Source organism: Hippopotamus amphibius, chromosome 6 (genome assembly GCF_030028045.1).
Source record: "Hippopotamus amphibius kiboko isolate mHipAmp2 chromosome 6, mHipAmp2.hap2, whole genome shotgun sequence".
Taxonomy (NCBI): domain Eukaryota; kingdom Metazoa; phylum Chordata; class Mammalia; order Artiodactyla; family Hippopotamidae; genus Hippopotamus; species Hippopotamus amphibius.
The window spans coordinates 74,526,092-74,546,209 of record NC_080191.1 but is presented as its reverse complement, the minus strand read 5'-3'; the positions used below and the strand labels follow the sequence as shown (position 1 = coordinate 74,546,209).

The window sequence follows — 20,118 nt, the reverse complement described above, 5'->3', positions numbered from 1 at the left end:
AAATAAAAACGCTACAATAGCAGAAATTTTGCCTACTGATAAAAAACAATAATAAAAAATGAGGGATGTCCAAAGAAAATGTATCTTTTTAAATTCAGTTTTATTTCATGGAGGAAAAGATAGTACAGTATCTGGTGGATATATGTATTCCAGTAACTAGAATGCTGTGGTCTCTACAGTACAAGGGGGATTGATTTTCCAGATTCTACCATAACTTATAAAATATATTTTACAAGACTATCCACATGTTAAAAATTCTGACTCTAAGCAAGCTTCTCATGACCAGTTTGATTTTTCCAGATACCGTGTACCAAAGAGACAGTTTCCTAGATAGTGGACAAAACACATTCTGGTCACTGGAAAAGAGCATTGCACATGACAAATTAATAAATTAACATGCTAGCTTATATATCAGTCTTAAGGTATTTGAGCTTGATCCTTCCTGGCTAAACTGATATTGAATTTCTGACCCTGTAGAGCTGAAGACCAGATATCCAAGGCTAGAGGAAATCCTCCAATTTAGTCCACTCTGGAGGAAGTATAAGGCTACAAGGCAAAAGGCCAGCCTAACTTAGAAACAAGCACAAAATAGAAAGCAATTGTTCATGCCAAGTGCTAAATTATTTTTGCACCTATTAACATAATTTTATTTCTTACTTATACATTTCCAGTTATATTAATGTGATAATATTTATTCCAATGTTAACACTACTCTTTAAACATGAGAAAAGTAAAAACCAAACACGATAAGGGATTTGCTGGGGAGGAGGAATGAGACTAAATCACATGAGTTAGAGTAGAGCTGTAGATAGGACAAGAACCCAGTAACACTTAACTATTTTGTCCAAGTGTGTTCTCAATATTTGGGTCAATTAACAAGTTGGTTAACACATCCACCTAATGAGGGAAAGAATTAAACATATATCTAATGATTATATGCCCTATTGCACCTTCTACAGAAATAAAGACTTACACGTATTTCCCACCGATGATTAGGAAAACTAGACAAATGGGGTCTAAAGACTCTGCCACTTATTAGCTGTGTGACCTTGGCCAAGCTACTTAACCTAAGCCTCTGTTTCTTCAAGTGCAAAACTGAGAATAATAATACATATTAATGAAGCAATGTTAATACTTAGTAAAGTGCCTAGCATAAATAAATTCTTAGGAACCTATAAAATTATCTAATCAGATCCCTTCATTTTACAGATGAGAAAGTTGAGACACAGAAAGTTTAAGTAATCTAGTTAATATGCTTTTCTTCACTTCCTTTCTCAATGGTATTTGAGTCTACAAGTTTATATGTCCTTTTCCCTTCACTTCAGTGATAATCTCCTTTCTGTTGGTTTTCCTTATTGTTTTTAGTCTCCTTTTCCATTGCTCACTCATATAGTTAGCTTGCCTTAGGGTTCTACTCTTAGTCCTTTCCTCATTCCTCTAGGTGATACTTCATCCTCATTACACAACTTCAACCACCACCTTTTAATGATAAATCCTAAGTATTTCTAGTCCAGATCTTTCTCCTGGGTGCCTAATCTTTATATCCAACACCCCTAAATTTACCATATACAAAAAAGAAACTCATCCTTTTTTGACAAACTAGCTCTTTGCTTTATTTTAACATGTACACTTAATAAAGGGTACCAACCTTCAATCCATCTGCCAAGCTAGAACCTGTGTGTCTGTCTGTAAGATGCTCCTCTTACACACCTAATCATCCACTAAGTCACAAGATTCTATATCTCATCTTCAAATTTGTTTCCTTCTCCCTAGTTCTACTATCACTACCTTAGTTTAGCCCTTGTGGTATCTTGTCTAGGTTACTGCAGTAGCCCCCTAACAGACCTCTCTCCCTCGACTCTGTGGCCTTTCCAATTTTGACCCGGCTAGCTCCTGTTCCTGAGGATACACTTCTGTTCTCCTATGCAATCCCCAGGCATGTTTCTTTAATAGCACTGACTACTCAGAACTGTAATTGCAGTTCTACTCTTCCGACTCCTTCACTAAACAATAAGCAATTTAAAGACAGAGATTTCTTTGTCCTCTGTCTCTCCAGGGCTCAGCTTAGTGCTTGATTTACAGTAGACTCTTGATAAACACTTATGAGTAAATAAACAAATGAGTGAAATGAAATGAATGAGAGAAGTAAATTAGAAAGTTGTTATATCTCAATTTCATTTGATTTCATATATTGCTAAGGTAAATACTATTTTCTTGCTTTAAAATACTCTTTAAAAATCTAAATTAAAAAAAACGTCTAAGTTGAAAAAAAAAGACATGTATCAGCCATTAGAGCTAAAACATGTAATAAAATACTATAGTGTTTAACGTAGAGGAAGAATATGTATGAAAAATAATTTATAATCTTCAGGGTGCGACACAAACATGAGGTATTATCATATCGCACTCATAGCGAAGGTTTCTAATACATAGGTTTTAATGAACCTGAAAACTGGCATGGGTTCACAACAACTACACTTTGCTAAGGTGTTTTAGGTAGTGGCCAAAAGAAGGAAATACTATTAACTTTGAAACAACTAGAGAATGGGGTGCTTTTTTAGATGAGGTGTTACAAAGCTAAGTTCATGAATTTTCTTTTGGCAATTTATGAAACTTTAGTGAAAATGCATTCACAATATATAGGAATAAATATAAACAAACACACACACACACACACGTGCATGGCACAGCAAACTACAGCCCATAGCCTATTTTTGTATGGCCCAGGAAATGCGAATTCTTTTTTATATCTTTATGAAAGGTTATTTTTTAAAAATAAGAAGACATTCAACAGAGACCACATGTAGGATGCAAAGCCAAAAATATTTAATATCTGGCCCTTTTTAAAGAAAAAGTTTGCTGACCCCTTACATACAGCATTTCCTAGGTGGAAAACCCATCAGCGTTCATCAGACTCTCAAAAAAAAGGTCCCTTCCTCCTCATCCTCAAATGGTTAAGAATCACTGGAATGGAGAGAGGTCTTTTTCCATTTTGATATTCTTATTAACGTATTCTCTACATTTTGCTGCAACGTAACAAAGGAATCATAGAACCTGGAATAATACAACTTGAATTTACTTATCTAGATTTTGCCATTTAAAATGCCTAATTATCACACTAAAAAGTCAGTCTGAAATAACACGCAAATTATTTAGAATCAGCTTGTGAATTTTCAAACCCATTAGTGTCTTCTTACCTGAAGTCCTTTTATAAAGTTTTGAATTGAGAAATCATGATACAAAAAGATGTTGGTCAGAATCTGCAATACTTTTTCACTTAGTTTAAATGGAAACTGAGTTGTAAGAAGTAGCTGAAAGAGAGAAAAGGAAGGCAGGACATACTCCTTCTTAGTCTTTACTCTTCATAAACATCAAGTATAAATAAGGCAAAGAATGATACCATAACACAGTACCTATGAAAGCTCTACTAGTAGCTAAATTTTTTTAGGTCAAATATCAACCAAAATTTTAAATTAATTTATACAACAGTAACAACAACAAAAGAACCTATTCATTCTACATCTTCAGAATCAAAGATGTTTATCATCCAATTCCTAATTTTAAAAAATTCTATTAAAAAATATCATCTATACAAACTCTTTTCCCCATCAGAAGCCACTGAATAAGCTGTAGGCTTTGGCAATTCTTGTTATTAGATAAGTTTTCTTTTTCATCCATACTGATGCGCATTAATGAAAAGTAACACATTATGTACCGTTGAATGAGAAAGCCAGAATTAACAGGTGTCTATTTAAAAAATATTAAATAGCTGAATTTGTTTTATTCAGCTAATTTTCAATGGCCTATGCTGAAGATTTTATATTTGAAAATTAAAACTCACACTAGGCTTTCAAACAGAAGCAGAGTTATAGAAGGCCAACTGAACTTGGTCACAACCAAGCAACTTTAAGTACTGCAGCCGGAAAAAATTTTCCTAAAGTGTCACCTTTAAGGGAAAAAAATGTAGAAGTGGTTATTAAATAAGTGGAAGGTCATCATTAGTTTAACATACACAGCAGCACAAAGCACATCTTCAAGGAGCTGAGTTTAGCATCAATTTGCAGAAGGTCAATACTAAAGAAGAGTATTTCCATGTAGGTAGAAACATAGAGCTATGGTCTGGGAAAACATTGGTATTTATTTTTTGTCACGAGCAGCATGACAGGAAAGAGTCCATTAAAAACTTCAAATGCAAGTGTCAGGACTTTCCTGGTGGTCCAGTGGTAAAGAATCCACCTTCCAATGCAGGAGATGAGGGTTCGATCCCTGGTCAGGGAACTAATATCCCACATGCCACTGGGCAACTAACCCCATGCTACAACTACTGAGCCTGCGTGTCACAACTAGAGAGAGAAAACCTGCAGGCCACAACTAGAGAGAAGCCCGCATGCCGCAGCAGAGCCCGAGCGCCACAATGAAAAATCCTGAGTGCTGCAACTAAGACCCAATGCAGCCAATAAATAAATAAATAAATAAATAAATAGATAGATAGATAGATAAAAATTTTTAAAAATGTAAGCGTCAAAACACTGTTATTGTTACTAGGAAGTCATTAAATTCTGTAAAAATTTATTTTAAAAACCTATAATTTTCCATTGAGTAATGACTGGTTGACAGATAAGCTGGTAGGTAGATATAGAAAGATATGATCATTCTTTTCATAAAGCTTATATTTTAAGTGAAGACGCAATACTATACATGAGAAAATCATTAAATAAAAATATTAAAATATGTGAAAGAATATATATAATATCATACTGAGAGATGTGGAAATTCATCACTAACAATTATAATCTATTCTTGGCAGTTTTCATCCTATTTCACTGGTAAAATTTTTTCTTCTTACCTTATCAAGTACTGTAGTCAGGTGCTCCTTGCAAGACAAAGACTGGAATAGTTCTATACACAATAGAGATGATACTGCATGAGGAAGCAACCGATGGATGACAACAGGAGATGTGGCGATTCCAAAAATGAGTATTAGTGGAAATTCATGTAGATGTTGACTAGTTTTCAAAGGAAGATACAAAAGTGGAATGTCATTAGCAAATATATTTCAATACAAATTTTAAAATAAGACTATCTTTAGTTTAATGCCTACTTTATAAGACATTGCTAAGGAAGATCATTCTAAATAATAAAAAGTTTTAGGTCACTCATTTTCCTCTGTTAAAGCAACATAGAAATAGTTATTTCCCAGACATTCTAGCTCTGAAATCAATCTATTAATAGAGCCTCTCATTTTAGCAATAAGAACAAGGTGGCCCAGAGAGATCAAGTGCTTCCCTCTGAGATTATACAAAATCAGGGTGTTAGACACTATTCAACCTCTCGCCCAAAGTTTGAGCCCTACCTACAGTCTTCCTCATGGTTAAATATCTAGCCTACGCTTTAAGAGTTCAGTGACATGAAGCTCACTAATTTTCAAGGTAACATTCTATTTATGGACACTTCTAACAGACACTGTCACCCTGCCATAACAGCTAAGCTTTAGAAAACTTTTCTTACAAATATGTAAGATATTTTAACGGACATCATTAAAAAATATTACATTCTTTCCCCCATTCTTAACTCAAACTTACTGAACATGATTTATTCTTAACAATACCGATATGAACATGAGTGACTTCCATAGAGTAAAACAGCAATACCTCTGAGAGCTACTGCAGGTCAGAGCCCTCTGCATCGTGGCTGATGATTTTGCTTGTTCCCTATTAGCTATTGCTTTTCAGTATCCCAGGTGTATGCAGTTCTACGTTCACAGTACCAAAGCACTTGAACTCTATGACTGTTTAAGTTCTACTTTCTTACTTTTGATGGTAAAAGTAGTCACAAGTCGGAGTTCCAAAACAGCACAGCTTTTTGTCACTACTCTGTACTGTGCCTTTTTTCAGCATGTTAATCAGTTTAGTGTTAGCATTAGGAAAAGTCTTAGGATCTGGAAATCTTAGTTTCAAATGGGAAAAAAAAAAGACTACCAAAGTAGGAATTATATTAGTAGATTATTACACAATGCAGCCATAACTATTAAACAAGTTAACATACAGAAGAAACCAAATTAAATTATATCATAAAAAATGTACCATGGGAAAAGCATGTCACTGGGTTTTTAAATAGGGTTAGTTACTTCAATTCCAGGTCTCACAGGATTGCCTTGAAGATTCAATAAGATCATAAAAGTAGTTTCTCATTAGAAATACCATATAAAATAATGTTATTTAAAAAAACACACTTGCTCAGTAGAGTCGCATGTAACTCAGAGCTTCTAAGGGTGGACAGGCATAAGAAAATAACACATGATAAAAATATCTCAACCTGGAGTAGTTTATCCATCTAGTAGGCAAGTAAGAAATAGACCACCTTGGTGAGAGAAACTATATTTTATACTGCCTTATTATGCTAATTAAAAACTGGCTAACTTTTGTCTTCTCATTTTTGGATCAAAAAGCAAATGAAAACCTGATAGGAGGTGTTTAAACATTCAATTTTATAAGGAATTTGAAATCACTCTGGTTTCAATCCATTAGGATTAAAATGAAGATTAAACTGCTCCACATTTTCTCCACAAAAGATTGCTTTTTGTAAAAGCTATATGTTTTCTTAATAAAAAGATTTCCATGAAAAAGCCAGAAGATACGCCACCTACCTGCTGATAATTATAAAGTCTTGCAGCACTTTTGTGGCAAAGCTTTCCATATCCTTTAAGATAAGCACAACAGGAGGAGACTGCCACTGGCTAGAAGTCCTCTTTTTTCTTGGCATTTTTGGGTTTGTCTTCTTTTAAGCCATTGTGGAAAGAAGGAGTTAAAAGTAAGCTTTACCACCCAAACAATGCTATAATGCCACAAGTTGATATATCTTCCTTCATATTTCACAGTAACATTGTTTTTTATTTCTCCCACATAATAAAGAGAAATTCATTCCAACAGTTATCAGCAGACTCTTTCTGTGTCTGACATGGGAATAATAACCAAGAAGAAAAAAGTTCAGTAAAGTCTATAACTCACATGAAATATTTATATTTTCTGCTGAGAAAATGACAGGAAAAAGAATGGTGAGAAGAGAATATTTTCTATAAAACTGATTTTTTCTATTGGTAGAATGTGATATTTTGCTTTGCTTTAGGGTGAGAACCAGTATTTTTAATTAAAAACCAAAATGAATAACACTACTTGCTGCTCTACTACTGTAAAATTTCAAGTTGAAAAGCATCTTAAATATCATCTGGTCCAATCCCAATCTTTTAAAGATTTCTGACCTAAATCACAGGCAGTATTTGATCTCTAGATAAATCTAAAACTGTGGATCAAATCAAAATATTATGGTAAGCACTGGACCCAGTTTAATCCCTATATAAAGCAAAATAAACTTCATTCATGATGACTTCAGCAAATAAGTTCAGCAGACAGTGTTAACCACAGTAACTTTTCCCATACTATCTGGCTACACAGCATCATAAACTAAGGCTGTGGTTTTACGGTGCAGTTACCCATCTAAGTTATTCAGTTTCACCAGACATCATCATGGTAGAATGAAACTTCTATTTATGTATCTCCTTATTGAACATACTTTACTTACAGAGCATTGATTCCTCAAGAATTCCAAACATGGAACAAATGAGACATAATACTGTGTGCGTGTGTGTGTGACTATTCCTCATCAAACTAAGTCCACAATGGGTACTGAAAGCATAGCTCTACTTCATAAAAGTGAATATTGAACCTGAGATAATATATTAAAGTTAAAGCCATTGTCACAGAGACAGAACCTGTAGCAGAACAAATTCCTGATGCTGTTTTGCCATTAAATGACATTCTCCCACAAATAAAATGGCCTTGTAAGAACCTAAACACTTCCCAGGAATCAGGCTACACACTGATAAAAGAAAACTTCTAAATTCTAGCAGCCTTAGGAAAAGTAAGTCGCTACTGTTAAATTAACAGCTAGTGCTGCATAAATATATCCTTATTAGAACAAAACAGTACTATGTTTACTCTAATTCCAGGCCTCTGCAATCATATGCCAATTTCCTGGCAAAAACTTGTCAGTTTACACTTACCTGTGTGACATTCATATACCAAGTGGAAAGAGAATCCATTGAATAGTGTATCCTTTTCTGGGTGACCTGAACACTTTCTTTCTCTTTGGACTGCACGTCTACATTGCAGTCCACCAACTGCGAGGCCAGCTTTTGCAAAAAATGTTTCATATCTGCAGAATATAAAATTTAAGAAAGCATATCCCCTTAAAACAAATCTAAGACCCCTGAAATTTCTTGATCAGTATCTTAGACTATTTGGGTAGAATGTGTTTTCCTACACTTAGCATTAACATGACATCCAACATATCAGCTATTAAGGTTCATCAGTATTTTTTCCTTAATATTTAAATCTCATTAATTCAGACTAACACTAGGCCAAAGTTTACGTTTATTATCAGTAATAAAAGTGTTACCTAAGCAGATGTGCAAACATGAACACTATAAATTATATTAGGAATAATATGTATTTAAATTACACTGGACAGCAAAAGGTTTTTAAGATCCCTAAAAAGAGATCAACAGTTATGTCAAGTTATTTTACTCATTATAACTCTTCCTCACAGTCATTTTTAAAGATGCCCTAAGGGCTTTCATTTATTTCCAGTTTACAAAAATGAACATTAATATCAGCACTTACAGCCCTTGTATCAGCCCAAATCTAAGCACATTTTACTCTACTTCTGCCCACATCCTTTATGATTTAATGGCTCCAGATGCACAAGGTTAGCTCTGGCAATGGACTATTTTTTACCATGGTGGCCTTTCAAAGTGGGGTAGTAAGATGATTTGAGGCTGAAAATACAAGCCTATGTATATAGTCTCTTCTCTGTTGGGCTAAATAAGAGCTCCTCAGTCCTCAATTCTCAACTCTTTGTCCCAAACCTTCCAACTTACTAAAATTTTACTGAGTTCAGGGACACATCTTGTGAAGTGCCTGGACTATAACTGGCAGTGAGGCTGATAAGGCAGGGGTGGGCCCAGAATAAACTAAAGTGGCAAAGAGTCCTGCAATAGTCAAGATTACTCTGGGAGGCACTAAACCTCGTTCTGCCAAAAATACAGTGCCATACTCTTCCCGTAAATAAAACAGGAAAAAGAAAGCTAGAGAGAGAGAAGGACGAAAGAGATTTGTAACATCTCACCAAGGTTGTTATAACATTTACACTTTACCTGGACAATCTTTAGCTTGCAATGAGACTACATATGGAGTGACACTATGCTGAAGGACTTCCGTTAGACTTCTGAATGTTAAATCATGATCTGTTACATTTACACCTAAGGGATAATAAGTCAATATTACACCACCATTTTTATTATTAATAACAAGAAAAGCTATTTAACATGTCAAGTGAATTAATCACTAAGTAAAGACATTTTAAAAACATGATTAACAATAGGAACTAAGAAAATATACTGCATAAACGAAGAGATTGCCATTAAAAACAGATACATATAGAGACACACACTATGCTCATCAGGAAAGGTACTTAGCACAACTATTCTTTAAAAAAACTACTGGGCATGTGTAGTTGACCCTTGAAAACATCTTAGAAGCAATTTCAAATTCATAAAGAGCTCTTTAAAATAATCATTCAAAAACAAGGGCTTTACTGTCACCCTGACGTGACAACTGAGGAGAATCCAATCATTACTATTAATGATCATAGCAGTAAATACAAAAGGTAAGCATATACTAAGTTGATTTTTTGAGGGAAGAGTCTAAAAACAAATTACAACTTTAGGTCCTTTAAGTATTTACTGAATCCCTGGTTCTCAATGTCACAAATCAGTTTTAGTGCTCTGCATGCAGTTATCAGAGTTGAGTGGAAAATTCCCCACTACTCTGGAAGGAAATTCCATTCACTGATACCTTCCCTAACATCACAATCTGTGATTTCTAGAAAGTGCTTTGGTGCTTAGGCAGGTGCCAGCAGGAGACATCCTGAAACTGCTTGAGACTTGCTACTATAAAACTTCAACTGTTTGGAAGGAAAAGAAAAGGTTCAGAAACACCCAGACCATCAGTAAGCAAATTTTTTTTCTAGGAGACAGACAAAATTGTCGGCAGGCTATTTTTAAATGGACATATACCATTTTGAAAACAGGAAATGTACAACTGTGCTTAAGCATTCCTTGAGTACAGATATCAAAAGGACATTAAGCGTGCATTATGGTCTACGGATGTGATACTGCATCTCTGAACAGATCTGGGAGTTTAATAAAACACTGGCTTATCCTGTCTTTCACTGACTGACTTTATTAGCTATTTAACACTACGTTCCTTAAAACAATGGATCTGTCTATTGGAAACAAGAAAATCAACAATGGCTTCAACTGGAAAAATGTTCTCCTCAGACCCCTGACTTTGAAACATGATTTGTATTAGCTTCTTTACTCCTTTTGACAGTAGTTAGAGAAGGGATTTAAACACTGGTTTCACAACAATCTATCAGGCTGGCCCTTTGATTGTTTCTCCTACTCTACCTCCAATTGCTGCAACCTGGTAGAGAGAAACAAAGCACCCAACAGTACAAGCCAGCCATCACTGGGCCTCAGTTTCTCATCCATAAATGGAAGGGATTTGAAGTCAAGTGGCAGACTGCACTGAAAAGCTGGTCCACAGCATTAGAGAAACTATTCCCTGGAGTCTTGTTACTCAGTGTGGTCCTAGGATTGGTAATATGGGAATCAGCTGGAAGCCTGTTAGAAATGCACAATTTCTGGCCCCACCCCAGACCTAGTAACAAAAATCTGTGTTTACTAAGATCGCCTGGAGGTTATGTGCAGGTACATTAAAGTCTGAGAAGTATTGCCCTATCAGGAATAAGATTTAAGTAACTAACAGTATTTGAGGCAGTATTAAACAACAGAATTAATTTCTTATCACAGAGCTCACTAGTACAAAAACCTTGAATAAATAATAAACTGGAAATACAATGAAGAGTATGTATGTTTGGAATCCAAATAAATTCAACTTTCCTTTCAAAAGAAATGAAGAAAATTTGCTAACAATGCAAAGAAATTTTTTCCATTATCCTGAAGTCCAGATGTTTGGTTAAAATGGATATTAATGATGGATACTTAAGTACCTAAAAAATTTACAATCTATCTCTGAAAGCAACTCATATAATTCATCCAAACACCCTTCCAACAATTAATATTAATACAATATTACAATACAAAGTTTGAAAAAATAAACACGTTTCTTCATTACTGAATTCAAGTCTCATATTAAAATAACTAAGGAAGAAAGAGTAACACAAATATATTTCACCTTCATTTTTCTGACAAAAAGGTGAGGAGGGTACTAACTAACCCTAGATCAATTTCTTTTAATTTACAGATGTATGATTTACAAGGAACTTCTATTGGTTTTGAAAGTATGTAAACTTTGTTTAATTCTGTAAATGAAAGAGACAAAACAAGTTTATCAGCACAGGTGATTCCCCACTATTCTCAACAACAAAACCACTATTTGCAAAAAACAAGCACACACATACGTACCTAGAACAAGAGCAGCAGTTGGAATTTCTCTGAGTTTTATTTGATAGCCCCAGTCTCTTGAATTCTTCTGGAACCCATAATGAGACTTTTGCAGAAATTCAATTAGACTGTCAAACAGGTTTTTATTTAATTCCTCTTGTAGTCGCTACAAAGAAAACACAAAACTTTATGAATTATTTTTAGCAGTTATCTGATACATCTTTCCAAGTCTGGAAAAGAAAACTGTCATGATTTCAATTCCAAAGATCGCATGTAAAATGATTATAAGATAGATGAAATTAAAAAAAATTTTTTCCTTAAATATCCAGTGAATAGTGTTTTGGATTCCCTCCTTAAAGAATCTCCTTTACTCATTCAACAAACATTTACTAACCACCTTACAAATGAAAGAATCTCTTTCCTAAAAAACTGAAGAAACTGAGCTAGAACACTTACAATTAAAGTAAAATACATCGCGTAGAGTGCTATGACAATACAGGAACAAAGAGAAGGACCATCCAACTTAAGCTGAGTAGGTGATATATTTGAGCCAGAGTATTAGCGCAGGTGATACAGGAGGTAATGGAAAAAAGTTAAGAAAGAACAGGAATGGAGAGGGTAAACAAGGAAGAAAGCACCAAACACCTGGGGAAACCACAGATATAGCTAAGCATAAAGAACATGAGAAGTGGCCGGGAATGAGACTGGACAAATACTCGAGGGACTAGACGCAGGAAATACATATTTGATGTTAAAAGGTTTGGATTTTGTCCTGTGGGGAGAACCATCAAAGGGATTTGGAGCAGAGGCATGATTAAAGCAGGGTTAAGAAGGGTTAATCCGGCAGCACTGTGTAGGACAGATTAGAGGGGATCACAGGGGCTGTACTGGTAGCGGGCCTGGAAAACCCCTGTAATCCAGCATAGAGCTGGATCTGCCTGATGGGATTTAGCCAATGGTCACACAGGGACTAGTGACAGACTTGAGGGGCTTGACATCAGAGGCAGGGACATCAGTTAAGAGGATACTATGACAATCTATTATTATGACCATTTAGGTTTCCTAAACTAGAAACCACCAACCCAAATTGCTTCAAGGGTTCCACAGAATACATGAAGGAGCAAAGCCACCAGGTGTGAAGCAGTAGAGAGTGGAGGGAAGCAGTAATAAACTGGGAAGTGCATAACCCTCCCAAAGGCATTAAAAAACAAGAACTACACTCCGGTGTTGGCCAAACAAAACGAGTCCCCTCAAGATGTTGGCCCTACGTCTACAAATCGGCTCCGGTGGAGAAACTTTTCAGAGCTGAAATATAAAGAACATGGTAACTGAATATGATGAAGAGGGAATGAAGTAGTTTAGAAATAGCTTGATTTCTTGTATAACTCAATGGATAATTTAAGGAGTGCCACCATTTAAAAGCTGTGAGGATATGCAAAGGGCCTGTGCATTAGTAGCGATCATTATAAACATATGTTCTAAGACCTGAAGCTATGCTTAATACTTGAAACAAGGTATTTTTTTTTTTTAGGATACACAGATTATGCTTAACCAAAATTACCTATATCCAATACTCTTATAAATTGATAGCAAGGAAAATGGGAAACAAATATGAGATTCATGATATTAAAATGTTGTTATTAAAAAAAAGTACTCACCTCAGTTTCAGACTGCATCTGCTGCCACATCAACTGGTAAGTTTCAAAGCGAAGCTTACTGTCCTCAGACTCATTTTTCCCTTTACTAAAATAGTTCTCTAAAGACACAGAAAGAAACGTCAGTTTCTTTTTTACATAATACTTATTAAAAAAATTCAATCCCATCTCTTACTGTGTGACTTTGCACAGAGATTTTCTAGGTATCAAAATATATATATTTTGGGATAGGTAATATTCAATACCCTTTATATTTAACTTTATTTATGTACCATATTTTTACTGTGTTAATGGTATTTATAAGTTCAAAAATCCTTTTAATATTTAGATTGTATTTCTATCATTTACTTTTGAATTTTTAACCGTTTTTATTTAATGGTTTTGGTTTGAGGTATACACATTTAACATCAATGTATTTTCATTATTTGCTCTTATGCTAAGGCTCTGTGTACTATGCTTCATATATCTGCTTTGAACTCTCCTTTATTAAATGATTTCACTACTACTATTCTTATTCTTTGTTTGCCTGAAATAGTTTAGTGCAGCCTTTTATTTAGTTTGTATTTTATATCCTTCTTGAATGTATTTTTTTAAATGGTCAGCCATTTATCAACATACTATTTATTGCAATGACTTTCAAGCTTTTTAAACCATGATCCACATTAAGGAACACATTTTGCATCATGATCCAATATACATACAACTAAGAAAAACAGAAACAAAAGTCCCATAAAACAATACTTCTCATTATCACGTGATAGCAAATGTTTTCTATTCTGTTTTTTAAAACTATCAAGACCCACTAAATTGATTTCATTATCTGACACTTGGATTCTAAATTTCAGTTTGAAAAACACTCACTTACTGAATAATCCATCCTCTCTCCCACCCATATAAAATATCCTTACTGTCTGAATACTTATATATACACTTGAAACTGTTTTTGAACTTCTTTTGTTCTACCAAATCCAACTCTACTCTCATACCAGTCCTGAACTCTTTTAATTATTGTAGCTTTGTAGTGCATTCTAATATCAAAGAATCCAGGTCTTCTTCCCACCATCACCAAACATTATTCTCTTTCCGAGAAATTTAAGATAGTCTTTCAAATCAATTTTGTCATTTCTCAAAAATAATTCACTGGTGTTTCAGTGGATAAAATAAAATCTGTAGATTGAATAGGGGAGAAATGACATTTTTAATATGTTAAAAAATTCACACCCCAAAACACTACAGGTCTCTTTCTTTAATCAAATGTTTTACATGCCTTACAGTTTTCTACTTTCCTTCATATTTCTTGTTGTTTACTGCTAGGTATTTTATTGTAACAGCTAGAACTTTCATGGTATTAAATAATAATTGTGAAAGTACACATTTTTTCCTGATTTCACTGAGATGCTGCTAGTATCCTCCCAACAAGTTTTAATGCTAACTGATAGTTTGGAATAGAAATTCTCTTTCATGTTAAGGACGTTTCCTTCTAATTGTTATTAACCTAGAGTTTTTAACAAGTACTGATTATTAAAATTCATCAAAACCCTTAGAATATACTGAAGTCATCATATTGTAAAATAATAGATGAGGTTATAGTATTAAAAACGCAAACCAAATAAAAGCAAGGAGATACACTGTTACTAAGAAATGACACAGAATAACACAGGAGCCTTAAATAGAACAAAAATAGCCATTTTAATTTGAAGAGCAAAAGCATAAAAAACATTAAAGTGGCAAATCACGACATGACCTTTTTTATGCTGCATAAAATATATAATTTTAAAAAACTACTAGAATTTGGGGAAAAAAACAGCAGTAGGACACACATCTACCATGCCTTCTCTCAGTCATTTGTAGACCAGGTAGGTAAAAAACAACACTGAGAGGAGCTCACAAAGATAAGCTCTCACTGTTGACAGATTCCCTCCTGCTCCTACTCAATGGTGCTCTACTACAGTGTGAACATCCCCTACAGTGCCAGCGCTGCTGGCAGGCCTCCCTCTCCCCCTCTCCAGTTCCTGCTCAGTTGTTTCCTAGCATGTGCCGTCATCCACACAATACTGAGGAGAGGGAGAGGGACCAGTCTTCTTTTAGGTACATGCCCAGGTATCTTCAAAGCCAGGGGACAGATGGCAGGCAAAATGCAGAGCATCTTCCTACCTCTTCAGGCAATCTATTTCAAGAATTGAAGCCAGTGAAGGCAAGTGTGAAAATCTGGATTTGTTTTCCTCATTTCTGCTCCATCTGTCTTATAATCAGGGTCAATTCTCCTAAGATTTTCATGTTAAAACAGTACCTGTTGGTCTCTAATCAGCACACACACACAAAACAAAAACAAAAAAACCTAACGTACTTCAAAGTTCAAATTATACAATTACACACATTAGACTTACTACTACTAAAAACTTTAAACAAATCAATAAATTTTAGCTGAAATTCAAAACAAAAAGTTCTAAGCAAAAACTCGCCTCATATTATAAGAGACAGTATCAAGTAGTGGTTAGAACTTAGGCTCTGGCGTCAGACAGCTTGGTTTCAAATTCCAGCTCTGCCACTTACTAGCACGATCATTGAGAAAGTTTTCTACATCTAAATATCCTGATATACTTTAATGGAGATAATAATATTTTTTTCCATAGTTTAACACATATAAAGTGCTTAAAATAGTCTGGCACATAAAAAACACTCAATAAATGTGAGCAGTTTCATTATTTATAATGACATTGCTCATGATCTCAGATGCCTTTTCATGCTATGTATCCTTCATGGATAACAGGGGAACAAGTCTTGAATTTCCTATGAAAATGAACTACTTTTGGTTAAGTTTAGCAATCTCCAACATTAAAGAAATGTTCATAAGACAATCACTTAAAAACAAAATAATTTATAATGTAGCTATTCTTTGTTCACTATTTCTGAGCCCATCACTATCCCTTTTCATTTGTGGAGGTGAGGAGGGCAAGGAATATAGAAAGCTTCAGGTTTTTTGAGACTACATCTCTAAGAGTGTAAAGTTCAACACCACTGTTTATTCTCCTGTTAATGAGAAACTGGATTCTTGTTATAAGTCATACTTTCTACCCTCTATTGCCCTTGATATGGACCATTATTTTATTATTTGCTCCTTGAGCACGGGTACCTCATCTAGCTGGTCTCAAAATGAAGGATAAACACCTTTAAGGTCTACGTCATGTGATGATTTAGAAAAATCCAATGCTGTAAATTGGAGCTGTTTATTTCCTTAGTCAAACAATAGTATAGTCCAGTTTTTCTTTTTTAATTCAAAATTAGTGCATGCGTATGCTTAATTGCCCATCATAACTTCTCCATCGGAAGTAATCTTCACAGTGCTGAAGAGTGAGTGTAAATACTCAATATGCCTGAGAGGAGCTTTGAAAAAATACCAACACCTAGGTCCCATTCCCAAAGATACTGATTCAGTTGGTCTGGGTTGGGGTTTGGGCATTGGCATTTTTAAGAAACTCTCCAAGTTGAAATCTGAGTAAGGTTGATGGACTGTCCCACTGTCAGTTTGCTAGTTGTGATACTGTACTATAGTCATACAGTGTGTTACCCCTGGGGATAATTGGGCAAGGGTTCAAGGAAACGCTCTACACGCTTTCTTACAACTGCATGTGAATCTACAATTACACCGAAAAAAAAATCAGTTTAAAAAAAGTTCTCCAAGTGATTCTAATCTGCAGCCCCTACTGAGAACCAGGACAATAAACATTTTCTGACTGACAATAACATCTTGATTTGTTTGAAGTAGTCAAGTCTTCTTAACTTGATCACTAAACAGATATCTGGAGATAAAGTGAAGATGGTATTTTTTTTAAATAATTTAATTTTATTGAGATATAACTTACAAATAATAAAATATGCCCATTTTAACAGTTTGCTATATCCTAACAAAGGTATACGCTCACATAACCATCCTCTCTGTCTAGAGAACATTCTCATCACTCCAAAAAGTCCCTCTTGCCTTTCTGCAGTCAATTCTCCCTACTTCATCTCAAGAAATCACAATCTCTTTTAAAGACTGGTGACATACTCTTTGAAGGAAATTTTGATTTGCCTTTTGATGGTACATTTGGATTTCCTTTTAGTTGAGAACCCTGGGGAGTGCCCTTACCGCTGTGTCCTATTCCTTGGAACATAACTGCTACATCAACATGGTAAGTAAAGCAAGCTTAGACAAGGGAATTACTAATTCAGTAAGAGTCAGGTTAGTTCATGACTTGGGGGAGGAAAACTAACAAATCTGATGTTAAGACATCTTACCTACTGGCACAGAGATCTTTCTCTTCTTCAAGTTTGGCTTAAACACAAAGCATCCCTGTAAAAAAGGGAAAGAAAAACACATAAAGTCAAAGTAGCCAAGGAGCAGACAAATCTGATTAAACCTAGTATTTTTTTTAAAGGCGTTTCTTTCAAGTGCTAAGAAATCATTTTTCTTCAATCTGAATTACAGGAGGAAAATTCTTAAACAATAAGGGTACTAACTACTTCTTTCTCCTCCTTCCCATGGGAAGCTAATTTTTTTTTAACTTTTTATTTTCTATTATAGTTGATTAACAATGTTGTGTTAGTTTCAGGTGTACAGCAAAGTGATTTAGTTATACATTTACACGTATCTATTCATTTTCAAATTCTTTTCCCACTTAGGTGGTTACATAATATTGTGCAGAGTTCCATGGGAAGCTTATCTTTCATTCTGCTCTTTGGAACTAATCTAAGAGACAGACCAAGAAAATAAAAGCTGATGAAATTTAAACCCAGAAAGTTTCCATTTTTACAAAACTTAGTGAAGAAAGAACATTAGAATGATTATGAAAATGAAGATCATGAAAAATACTGACACCCTCCCATCAGAAGTATTTATTATTTAATTAAATTCCAAGTATCTAGAACCTTGACAGGACACAGACTGTTTTGGCTAGTGATTCACCTTACATACCTTTCTTCATCTGATAAATTCTTATTCATTTATCCATTAACATTTGGCTCAAACTCACCTGCTTTGGGAAACCTTCCCCTATTCTCTAGTCAGAATTATTCTTTCTCCTAATATCTCACAGTACTTGAATATCTTTATTTTGCTTTGTTTTAAATCACTTTTACTGAGTATGATAGTTATTTATGGGTCTATCTGCCCAAGCAGTTTGTGAGCACCTTCAGAGTACAGACTGCATTTAATTCATAACTTTCCCCAATGTTTAGGATAATGTTAACATTGGGAAAAGAACTTTAAAAAAAAAGAGTGGATATATGTATATGCATAACTGATTCACTTTGCTGTACAAACTTAACACAACATTGTAAACCAACTATACTACAATAAAAATTTAAATAAACACAAACACTCAGCAATCTGTATACAGAATGGATGAATGCTTGCCAAATAATTTTCCGGTAATTTCCTAGCTACATTTAGTTTAATGTTATTATCTGACTAGTGATACACAGGCCCCAAGCTACTGGTCCTATGCTTATTCTACCATTCCTAAGGCTGCACATCATGGACAGCTTCTATGGAAAATGAAAGAAAGAATGAAAGAAATAACTAGAAAAAGTCATCTCAGGATGGAGCTAAAGACTGCTGTACAAATATAAACTGGCCATTTGGATTATAAGGTGCAAAATAAGAACTATGCCTTACATTCTTGTATCTGCAACTAGTGGAACTATTTAGAATACACAAATTTTTTAGAAAAATCATTTGGTGCCATGACAAGCTTGTCACTGTCTTTCTATAGCCACCTGTAATTTAGGAGCAGGAAAAGGAGCTATGAAGAAGTGAGATATGAAGAGTGCTGGGAATGGATCCCAATGTATGGCAGTGGGAGTAATACCATTAACCACTTTGAACTACTGACCAAGTGATGGTGTTGGAGATGCAAGGAGTCGGGAGGAGAGCCAACAGCCAGAAAATAAGACAAGGAAAGAGAAGTTTATGAAAGTGGGGAAAAAAGAGTGGGGAAAAAAAGGAAACTGACAGTTCCATGAACCAATGAAACAGTCATTAAAGATTCTTATTTATGTAAGGTCTCCTTCATAATCATCTCAATACAAGCGTTTCTGTTATGACACAAAGCTTTCTTAAAAAACAAAAACAACGTCTCACAATCTTGAAAAATATACAAAAATAAGAGAAGCTTATGCGACAACAAGGATTAGGGGACAGACCACTCAAAACTTATGGAAATATATAACCAGGACAAAACAAAAACGTGCCAACCCTAATAAAAAAATACTAGCAGTTAAAGCTCTTCTGGCATTTGCTCCTATCATCACAGTCAATCTTCAGCACGCTTAAATCCTATGGCTTGTAGTTCCTCCTGGATATGTAGTCTTGGAAGGCACTGAGTCTCATCATTTTATTTTACCGTAATTTTAATCAAAATTAAAAATTAAATCCATGGTATAGTCTATTAATTCACTGTTTCAACATCGGGACAAATGTCTTTGCAACTTCATCTGCATTCTCAGCTTTATCAGATAGCTTAACTTCCAGGGGCTTCCGACTGCACCCCTAATATTACTAAAGGTCTTACTTTACTTCGTCTAGAGCAGCACTGCCTAAAAGAATTCTCGGTAATGATGGATATATCTGCGTCTATTTTGTTTACCACCTGCACCTCGGTACCTAATAGAGTGTCTGGCGCACAGTTAATCAATAAATATAGATGAGAAGGAAACAGGAGGGAAGACTGCGGTCCATCCTTGGGGCATGCGACCTCCACAAACCCGAAGTTAGAAATCCTCCGAGGCAAGACACTAACGCAGATCGCCTTCGCTCGCCAAGCAAAGTTGGCCTCCACTGGACGTGGAGCAAAGACTCCTCCGCTCGGCCCGCCGCTCTCTCCCCTCAAGCCAGTACAACGAGGTCTATGTACCCTCCGCTCCATCCCTTCTTCACAAGGGAATGAAGCGCTGGTGGAG

At 35.1% G+C, this 20,118-nt stretch overlaps 1 protein-coding gene across 8 annotated transcripts in view; it reads right to left on the bottom strand.

The window, feature by feature from the left end:
- ORC3 (origin recognition complex subunit 3) overlaps positions 1-20,118 on the bottom strand; it is a 63,104-nt gene that overhangs the window by 42,878 nt on the left and 108 nt on the right. For 7 of the 8 annotated variants that reach the window (XM_057737721.1, XM_057737724.1, XM_057737722.1 and 4 more), the window contains exons 2-9: positions 17,458-17,512; positions 13,183-13,280; positions 11,546-11,690; positions 9,212-9,316; positions 8,060-8,211; positions 6,647-6,777; positions 4,847-5,006; positions 3,198-3,311 (exon numbers count right to left, since the gene is read on the bottom strand). In XM_057737721.1, coding sequence (XP_057593704.1) covers positions 3,198-3,311; positions 4,847-5,006; positions 6,647-6,777; positions 8,060-8,211; positions 9,212-9,316; positions 11,546-11,690; positions 13,183-13,280; positions 17,458-17,512 — 960 coding nt within the window. The remainder of the gene's footprint in view (positions 1-3,197; positions 3,312-4,846; positions 5,007-6,646; positions 6,778-8,059; positions 8,212-9,211; positions 9,317-11,545; positions 11,691-13,182; positions 13,281-17,457; positions 17,513-20,118) is intronic. The other variant, XM_057737723.1, reaches the window with a different exon arrangement.